Source organism: Montipora foliosa, chromosome 12 (genome assembly GCF_036669935.1).
Source record: "Montipora foliosa isolate CH-2021 chromosome 12, ASM3666993v2, whole genome shotgun sequence".
Taxonomy (NCBI): Eukaryota; Metazoa; Cnidaria; class Anthozoa; order Scleractinia; family Acroporidae; genus Montipora; species Montipora foliosa.
Genome location: NC_090880.1, coordinates 34,905,417 through 34,915,416, shown reverse-complemented (window position 1 = coordinate 34,915,416; position 10,000 = coordinate 34,905,417). Strand labels below are relative to the sequence as shown.

At 39.9% G+C, this 10,000-nt stretch overlaps 2 protein-coding genes across 2 annotated transcripts in view; one reads left to right on the top strand and one right to left on the bottom strand.

Annotated features, from left to right (window-relative positions):
• Positions 1-3,496, top strand: part of LOC137978695 (beclin 1-associated autophagy-related key regulator-like) — a 15,299-nt gene extending 11,803 nt beyond the window's left edge. Inside the window, exons 9-12 of the mRNA XM_068825709.1 lie at positions 1-10; positions 90-180; positions 1,252-1,331; positions 2,314-3,496. The exon at positions 1-10 is cut by the window's left edge and continues 120 nt beyond it. Coding sequence (XP_068681810.1) covers positions 1-10; positions 90-180; positions 1,252-1,331; positions 2,314-2,605 — 473 coding nt within the window. The 3' untranslated portion in view covers positions 2,606-3,496. The remainder of the gene's footprint in view (positions 11-89; positions 181-1,251; positions 1,332-2,313) is intronic.
• Positions 3,497-6,056: 2,560 nt separating this feature from the next.
• LOC137979320 (acetyl-coenzyme A synthetase 2-like, mitochondrial) overlaps positions 6,057-10,000 on the bottom strand; it is a 12,184-nt gene continuing 8,240 nt past the window's right edge. The window contains exons 11-14 of the mRNA XM_068826557.1: positions 8,047-8,174; positions 7,898-7,961; positions 7,410-7,531; positions 6,057-6,454 (exon numbers count right to left, since the gene is read on the bottom strand). Of these exons, the coding sequence (XP_068682658.1) occupies positions 6,269-6,454; positions 7,410-7,531; positions 7,898-7,961; positions 8,047-8,174 (500 nt within the window). The 3' untranslated portion in view covers positions 6,057-6,268. The remainder of the gene's footprint in view (positions 6,455-7,409; positions 7,532-7,897; positions 7,962-8,046; positions 8,175-10,000) is intronic.

Genomic DNA, 10,000 nt, shown 5'->3' with positions numbered 1-10,000 from the left:
TAAACTACAGGTGCGTCCTGGTTTTCTCAACTTTGAAAAACGTTTTACCGATGTCGACTAGAGAATCATATTTCCTTTCTTTGTTGCAGTGAATTTTGTTGTCATGAACTTAATAAAAGAGAATTCAGAAGCGCCGTTGATCGATTAAACACAAACGTGTTGCATGTGTGTTTTACTCAGGTGAGAAAAGGCTTTATCATCCAATTATTTTTTTCCTTGACTTGTCTGTTTTCTGGCAAATGTACTCACCCAGTCCCTTAAGTTCTAGTTCGTGTTGATCCATGGAAAGCGAGTTCGAGGAAGGACGGTATAAAAATTTTCAACCAAAAAGAAAAGCGAGAGAGAGTAAATTATCTAAAAAGATATTCACTCTTTTCTGCTCACGTTGTGTACAAGTGATGCCCACTTTATTTCATGAATACCATTCATGAACGACATATAGACACTTTATGAATATCTTTGTAAACAATAAAATACTTTATTTCAAGCCATAATACCTGAGAACAAATGCTCTTCTGATTTGTGAGGCTGTAAGGACGATATGTTGGTTTTAATGATCGGGGAAACACTAAAGAGAAACACATATGACGCGGAGTCCAGGAATCGAACCAATGTTTGATCTGATTAAAGTTAGAGCGGTTTTCAATTGAGTGTCGAATAGACCATTTTCGAATTCTTACGGCTGGACTGGATCTAGCATGAAGTGAAGGCTAATACGGGCAAATCTTTTCACACACAGATTAATTTGCCTGCATTAGCCTCCATTTCATGCTAGATCCAGTCCAGCCGTGAGAATTCGAAAAAGGTCTATTGCTTTGGTTTTGCCTTACTTCACTCAGCGATTGGTTCAAAGTTCTCGCGCCACTTTTTCAACCAATCAGAAGTGAAAGCAAAACCAATCGTGGCTCGCGCGTGCACATTTTCCCGCGCTTTGTGTCGGTTACGTGTAATTACTTCGAGTTTTGATTGGTTTACTGGATTGTCTGAGTCCTTTTTGATTGGCCAAAGTAATTACTTTGGTTTTGGTATTACGACACTCGATTGAAACTCGCTCTAAGCTGATTTGATTTTTATGTTCAGTGTCTCCAATTACTGCCTCAGCTCCAGAAGACTTGACACTTAAATAATGTTCATTATAATCATCGTCATGATCATCATCATCGAACCCTAGATACATTGGTTAAAGGCGAATGCTCCCACCACTGCGCCAACCCTGCTCACCATCATTGATTTAATGTTTTTGTACTTCAGCATGTAGAACCCTCGCTATTGCATCCAAAGAGAACTTTACACAATCTTTATACCTGTGTGAATTCACTTCATCTTGGAAGGTAGGTTGAAGGAGTGTAAAGGCAACTTCATTAATTAAAGTGCCTTTTTTTCACCAGCTTTTCTGAAGGCGACAGAGTGAACCAGCCTTTCATTTGAAGCAGTAGATTGTTTAAAAGTTTTTTTTTTATTTAACGGGCAGCCATTTACGAGAGAGAGCTGAATCTGGAGAGTGCTGGGTCGAGAAAAAATTGACGACTTAAGTATCCATGGTGTGTTTCTTCAAAAACTTATTTACCGGAAGCATTAAGGTTGCAGATCATTAAATTTGTGACTTGCACAGATGATATGGTGCTTTCTTAATCGATTGAGAATTGACGTCATGTTCTCCTCGATCCAGCGCTTTAGGGCCAGCATGAACGCGAGTAATGGTGGACCGAAAATCGGTGCTTGGACCAAAATGCTCCTGATTCTGGGCAAAAACAAAAAAACACTATTTTCTGATCGGAATGTCTGTTTTCTATATTTCTTTATTGTGATATCTTTCAGATAGCACGCGTGCTGCGATTGGCTAAATTAGTGGGCCGTCTTTTACGGTACGGCCCTCTGCACAGCGGGCTAAATTTAAATTTCGATAAAACATTCTGTAGCAAGTTTTTCCTGTCGTTTCTGTTACATAAACTTGTAAAACTGTTTGAATCTTGCAAGCAACTATTTCCTTTTCTTAATATTAAGTACTCTTGCAGAACCCTGTACTACTTCAAACACAAAATTAGGGAAGATTGTGGAACAATAATAACTGAGAAATTTTACGGTATTCGTTTTCATGAACGTCGGAAATGTGCATCGTGTAAAACGCAATGAAATGTCGCGCGAGGTTTCGATGGACATTCTGATCATCCGTTGTGATTCTTTCACTGACCTGTCTGCTGTAATACGTTGTGTTTTTACATAACTACTCATAACCTGCTAGATTTAGAATGAAATAATACAGCGTATAGTGAGAGATCATTTGCTTTATTTTTATTTATAATCTTTTTTCAGAGAGGGCTCATTTGAATGTCATCCCGAGTTAATATCGATTAGCAGCCAAGACAATGACGGTGACCAAAGCGATCTCTCTTCGGACGACGAAGAGGACAGTGAGTCGGACGCCGAATGGGAAAATTTACCAGCAAACTTGGTTCATACTACTGATGCATCCACCGTTCCGGGATCCATGAAAAAATCTTCGTCATCAGGAAACGGCCAGAAAACAGAGGAGCCAGGGACAGCGGCGAGCTTGGTCAGCTCCGCGGCTGCCTCTGTCGCTGCTTTGTGGCCGTGGAAGAAATAACGTTTGTTACCTTCGCTTTTTCATCAGCAATGGAAAGTTCCTGATCGGCATTGCCAATTGCTACCGCTGCATGCAGTCATACAAAAAGCAAAAAGACTCCGGCTAGCTTGAGCCAGACGTGGGCTTGTGTTCGGGTTGGCATTTCACTGACGATCCCCACTTCTCGCCCCATGTCTTCCCTTCTGATTCGGCTTAACGGAGCTCAGAAACGCGTGAAAAGTGAACGTGTTTTCACAGCCGACAACAGCGCAGAAAAGCTCTTTAATTAAGTACCCAGCGCATCTTACCATTTGTCGCACAAGGCTTAATGTAAAAATGAGCTTTGAGTTTTTGGTTGTTTGTCTGCGCCAAAGTTGCTTAAAGCCTGGTGGAACTCTAAACAGGCCCTTCACATTTTTCGAAATAGCTTAGCCATTTTGCTGGATATGCAAAGCGCCTTCCATGCTGCAGATCGTACGTTAAAGTACTTTGCTTGGGGCTTGAAGTAATAGTTTTAGCTTTATGAAATTGATCAAGATTCAGAAAAGGAAGTCAAGTATTTAAATTTGTCAACTAGACGTGAAATTCCCGGTATTTTTATTTTCAATGTCAGTTTTACCTGTTAATCGGAACAATTTTCAGTTGCTATGTAAAACAAGCAACGCCACATTAGAAATCTATCTTTTTTATGTAATTTAAAAGATATTTATCCATGTACCAAAGAGTGCTGGGTTAAATCAAAAATAAATTGAGTTCAATAAACATTTTCCCCGTATTCCAGTAAAAAAGTAATGTTAGTTTCGAGAGCGTGAACATTAGGCACCAGTCATGATTTGAAGGGTGAATTAGGCTATCGATCTGCTCAATATATCGCTATCCAGTGAAGATGATAGCTCTTAATCACCGACCGTGAGATACTTTGAGGTTTTGAAAAGAAAAGCTTAGAATGCTTACCTTCTTGTCGTCTCATTTTCGTCTCCAGAGGCAGTGTTCTATGGCGCATTTTTAGTGTCAAAATTCAACATGCAATTCAAACCTTCAGTTTAGAAATCAAAACCCTCAGTTCGGCAATTCAAACCTTCAAATTTTAAACATGCATGCCATTCAAACTTTCAAGTCGATATTTCAAATATTCAATTAAATTGAAGGTTTGAATTACCGAAGGTTTGAATAACTAAACTGAATTGTCGAATTTTGAATAGCTAAATTGAATGTTTCAGTGAGATTTGACACTAAAAACGCGTCAGCGCCATTGATAATTCTATTAATAATACTTCTTAATTGATGACACCTCTTTAATAATTAATTAATAATACTTCTATTACTGATACTTCTTTAACCCGAATCACTAACTTCCAGGCCTTCTGCGCAGTATCAGAAACTTGAATCAGTCGTTACCAAGACTGAAGTTATAAGAGCAGTGAAGGCTGGGCGGGTGCTCATATCTCCGGGGGACGGATGAGAGAATCTTCTTAAGGATGGGGGGGGGGGGGGGGAGGGCGTTATTGTCTATTCGCATGATGAGCGTATTTGGTATCAACTGAATCGGTGCAGTGATCTAATCTTGCACTGTCAACATTTTATAGAATGTATTTCAAACTTGGCACAAAACAATACTGGTCATTACTTTTGACACGTTGCATGTCTACCTTGAAGAGAGGAAAGGGCTGGGACGAACACTAACGTATACTACGCTGGGTTCTTTAACTTCTTTTATTTGACATCGATAATCATGTCCGCAGCGAGTCGCCTTTCTGCAAAACCTACTAATCATGATTGCCAAGATCAGATTCATAAATTGTGACTCAACTATGTTGTATTTGAAACTAAATCGTATTTCATTTCATTATTCATTTTCTACCTATTTGACAAAAAATACCAAAAATTTCCCTCTATATGAAGCAGATTGAGGATTACAATAACTGACGAGTCTTCTTTCTCATATTTGGAGTGATAATTTAAATTACCAAGCTTCACAAACACAAAGCGACACTGTTAAGTTAACTGCCAGTCATTTAAACATTCAAATTAATTTTTACTAGAAGAAAACTTTTTCTTTGATAGCTTACATAAACTCCTGCAGGGCCCGGTTGTTCAAAAGCCGATTAACGCTAGTCAGTCCCAGATTAAATATTAACCAAGGAGTATATTAATTTCTCTACTCCCAAATGCTGTTCAACACTGATATTCGGAAGAAGTCAATCTTGAAAAACAAAAATAAGGAAAAGAAACTTTCACCAAAAAGTTGAAAACATGAAACAAATAGTGTTTACGCTAATCCTGGATTAAGTTAATCGGTTACGAACAACCGGGCCCTGAATATGCAGGGACACGTTTCTTTGTACAATATGAGTCTTTAGTATAAATACACAGGTGATTATACAAAATCGCGCGCTCTCATTGGCTCGCTATCTCGGATTATCAGCCGATGATCACCTCGACGGACAAAATGGCTGCCAGTAGTCGTTTTGCCACTGAAAGTGAAGATTTCGCGTTGAAATGTTTTTTTTCCCCTCTTCTTTGAAATAATCACCTGTGTATTTATACTAAAACAATTATTCGCCTCAGGCTCAGTGATTATCGGTGAATATTCACCTCGACCAATACTCACCGATAATCACTTCGCCTTCGGCGAATAATTGTTAATTATTGCACGCGCGAGAGATCCTTCCGAAATGAAACCATGTGAAAAAAACTTTCAAGGCTTCCAGGGTATCATAAAATCAACTGCTGTATACAGCAGAATTTGATGTTTGTAAGAGGTCACCATGACGATATTCAGGAATTGGCGTTTTAAGATCTTTCCCGTCTAGTGAAACCGGCTGACTTCAGACACTTCGACAACAAAGATGTCGTTTAGGTCGCGTGTGGATATTACTGTACCTTTCATAATAATAACCATTGGGAATCTTTCATACAAAATTTCAATCAACGTTTTCGGAACGGGTCAAAGAGTGATAAATCCGGTGTTGTGATTGGTGGATTTCGATCTACTTTGTTGGTTTCTTGTTCGAAAAGTCCGCCAACTCTCACCGCACATATGATTGGCCGAAGTAAGAAACAAAGCAGTTCTTGGAAAGTTAAACTCCGGTGTCCGTATGTTTATAAAAGGCGCAATTAAGAAGTTAAAGCATATCAAATTGGACTGTATACGGAAAAGAGGCGTTTTCCCTGGCTGTTCCTATGCTTTGACGCTATCACATTTTTTTGTCAAGCATATGACTTGCTTTTTGCTGAGAAAGGAGATGAACGCATTTAACAGAATTAAGAAAATCCTAATAATGACAGAACGCATGCGTATTTGCAAAATATGTATATATAAATAAAAAAAGCAAAAACTTTGTTTGGGGTCCCCCGTGCCAATTTCGATACAAAGAGGGAGATTATTAACCCCTTAACTACTCGTAGCTCCGCTGTTATAATATCTTAAAACGTATGGTCTATAGTTTGCAATTTTTTTCTTCCATTTCTTCATAAGATCTTTCCCGTCTAAGCGAAACCGGCTGACTTCAAACACTTCGACGGCAAAGATGTCGTTGAGGTGGATATTACTGCATATTTCTTAATAATATTGACGTACATGCAAGTTAGAGAACCACTGGTTGTCGACACTATTCTTTTCTTCCATTTGTTGACGATGTTTGTAAACAGACATCATTTAGCTTTAATATCTCGGTGGCGATGTTACTCCCTATATTTGCCTCTACCTTCCTGAGCTAGCTGCAGATGTTGTCGCACTATCTCCTTTACAACTGTCGGATCAGCTAAAGTAGAAACATCACCCAATTCATCCGGTTTGTCCTGAGCAACTTTTCTCAAAATTCGACGCATGATCTTCCCTGAGCGTGTTTTGGGCAGCCCTGACACGACCTAAGGTGAAAGATGATTTAAAAATAGGAAATAACTAGATATAAACAATTACTAGACAGTACACTGTCTTTAATCTCCATTGATTGTGGTAGATTGTGGAAAGTGAACGAGGACGCCACTGACAAATGGAGTCTCAAAAGCAAAACATGAGATCTGAATGTGCGTTTTGAACTTTCCAAGATTTCTTTCCGGACATTGTCTGCGAATGAGCAACGTTAAATGTTCTGACGATAACGAGTGACTACACACTCCCATTTTTGGTTTCAGCAAAGTTTCTCCAAACTCAGTTCTTGGGAAATTCAGTCAGTACCTTGTAAAAGCATAATAATTCTGTCCGTCTGTGTCTTCGAATGGTTGTGACCAGAATGGATTCGCCACATTCAGGTTGGACACTTTATGACAAACGAGATTCCACGAGGGACCCCGAAGAATGATCTACGACGGCGCTGTCAACGAGAACCTAACACCAAGGTGCAAAACAATGGCTCTGCACGAGCGTGTTCAACTTTTGTACATTTATTTCCCGTTCTCCGTAAATCTTCAACGTGAAATGAGCGAATTTCACGTTTAATGGAATTAACGTTGGCACTCAATGAAAAATTCTGATTGTCTCTTTTACTTTGACCACCGCTAGTACTTCCCATCGACTCAGTTAATGTGTATACAGTTCGGCTAACTTGCAAAAGTTGATTACGTCAGAAAATGTGAAAGTTTGGGAACGTAAATTGCACTTTTCGGTGATGTTTTCGTTCAGCTGTTCGTTGAAGTCACCGTCGTAGATCTTAAGGTCTGTAAAAATAATGTGACATTGCACATCTTTTCTAGACATCCCCCTCCCTCCAAAAACAAAACAAGGAAAAAACCCAGTAAATTTGGCTGTGGGTTTGTGGGAGTGTAGTGAGAAAACGATAGTCCTGCAACTGACAAAAGACACTAAAAACAAAACCAAAAATACCTGGATAACTTCAGGCACAGCAAAGGAACCTATCTTCTGTCGTACAATGTCCTTCAGATCTTTCCTTAATTCTTCAGCGGTTATCGTGGCGTTGTCTTTTAATATCGCATAGGCGTATATACCTGATGTAATAAAATTTCAGACGACAATGTTACGAAAAGTGAGTGTTGCAACGAAGGGATACACGTGGCCGACAACACACAGCTCTCAACAACTTCATAATTACAAGTTACCGTCGAAGTCGAAAGTCCTTCGGCTTTAGTCTTATTAAGAATATACATTTGCAGATAATAGCCACCTTTCGGATGTTGTTCACGTAAAGTTTGGCAAGTCAGTGTGGACGGACCTTTCGTTATGGCTTTTTTTTTTCTTTTGATGTATGCAAGCAAAATGAAGCTTCGTTATGACCTGCAAGTAGGCCCTCTGACCTCCAAGACGCGACAAGTCTCCCCCTCCCCCTCCCCCAACGCATGTTTCCGCAACTGTACCTTCGCCCTTGATTGGATGCGGAAATCCCACAACTGCTGTCTCAGCAACTGCATCATGGCTATCCTGGCTCACAAAATAATAATAACCAAACTGTTAGCTTGAAATAATAACGTAGAAAACAAATCATTTGCCCCCAGTAATTCGTTACCATAGCATCCTCGATTTCGGCTGTCCCCAGTCTTTTGCCACTAACGTTGATTACGTCATCCATCCTTCCCGTAATTCTGTAGTCGCCGTCCTGGTCGCGCAGGGCTCCGTCTCCAGTGAAATAGAAACCTTAAGAGAAAGGCAATCTCATAAAAAAATTTTGACTTGGGTGGTCTCAGGATTGCTTTGATTGGCTTAAAAATCGCACTCCAAATTCTCACCTAATCAAAAGCAAGAGAAAAAACCAATCGTGACTTGAAAAGATTAATTAATTATATTGATGGTGACTCAGAAAATTGACTCGGGAATACTCGGAAAGGAGCACTCGGGAGTCGAAGCTACGACCTTCCTATTATTAGTTCGGATGCTCTACCACTGAGCCATAGAACTTCGGGCTCAGATAGATGGCGAGGCCATTAACGACGGCGCCTGCTAATTCAAAGGTATTTTTGCAAGGGGTTTATGAACATGCGGGAAAGGCAGGTCTTAACAAGTGTTATTGAAATCCAAAACGAAAATTGGGGGTAACCACGCATTTTTCAAGATAATTAATCAACACTATTTGTATAAAGCTCTAAAGTACTGAGCAATGTATGGCGTTCTTTTCCAAATTGAAGCTCTATCTCTGAAACATGTGTGGTTACTCTCAATTTCCGTTTTGGATACCAAGAGCACTTGCTAAGTTCTGCTTTCTTCGCATACTTTTAAACCGTGCAAAAATACCCCAGTATTAGAAAGCACCACCAATAGGGAACCCAAGTATCTTGAGAGATACGCAATAACAATAGAAGAAACCGTCGTTAACCTAATTACTGGTGACAAATGTTCCGCCATACTGCGGGGACTGAAATTGTCGAGAGGGTGCATTATCTCGTAAACGGAGGGTCACAGGTTCTACTCAAGTGAAGAAGCACTCTTTTGTTTTTTCTAACTATCCCTGAGCAACCATCGAAATAATAACACATCTCTTCATGCATTTACATGGGTAGCCATTCATTACCATCTCTTCACTTTCTCGTAAACATTTTCCAGCGCAAAGCGCCGACCGCATGTGTTTTCTTTGCGTTATGATTACTTCATTTAATTGTCAGTCTATGTGTCTGTGCAATGGTATTTTTTTACAGCAACCAGACAGTAAAACAATTTCCAATGAGTGATATAGTCTGATTTGGCAAGGTACAAAATTGGCACAGACGCAAGACCGCAAGACTAGCCAACCGCCAATGTGTCTCGGGTTCGATTTCCGTCGTCGACGTCATATATGGGCAGTGTGGCCCAGTGGTTAGGGCGCTTGCCGCGAGATCCCGAGATCCCGGGTTCAAGACCCGCTCTGACCACTCGTTGAATTTGGTCCTGGTAGTCCCTGGTTCAACTTCGCAGCTGCACTTGTAAAAAGCCAACTTGTTTGCCTTCACCCAGTTGGGATTCTTAACAGTTGTCGTTGTTGTTCTTCTGTTCTGTCGTTTCGTTGTGTTTCATTGGCCTTGAAAAGCCCCTATGGGGAGTGGTCAATTAAGTATGTATTATATTGTATATGGGTAGCATTTGTTGGTTCCCTGCTCTGTTCTACTTTTCTCCAAGGTACTGCACGTTGCTGCAACATTTGGTTTGATCTGCCCTAATTTGATTTGATTGACTTGCAGTCCACTCAACTAGTAGAGACCTTCTGCACCGCTATCAAAGCTTAGGACTTAAAAAGTTCTTATCATATATTTTTAAAAACAATTATTCCACGAGCGCGCGTTGGGTATGAGATGATAAATAGCCAACGAGGCGTTCCCTACTTTATTTTTTAAAAACCAAAAAACTGATGCGTATAGTTAATCGATATTTGTAGAGCATGGTATAAAAGCTCATATACCATGATGGCTAAGCCAATCAAAAGTCTAGAATTGCATTATCCAAAGATCTAGTTTTTAAGGACGGTGCCTACTAATTCAAAGGTATTTTTGCCC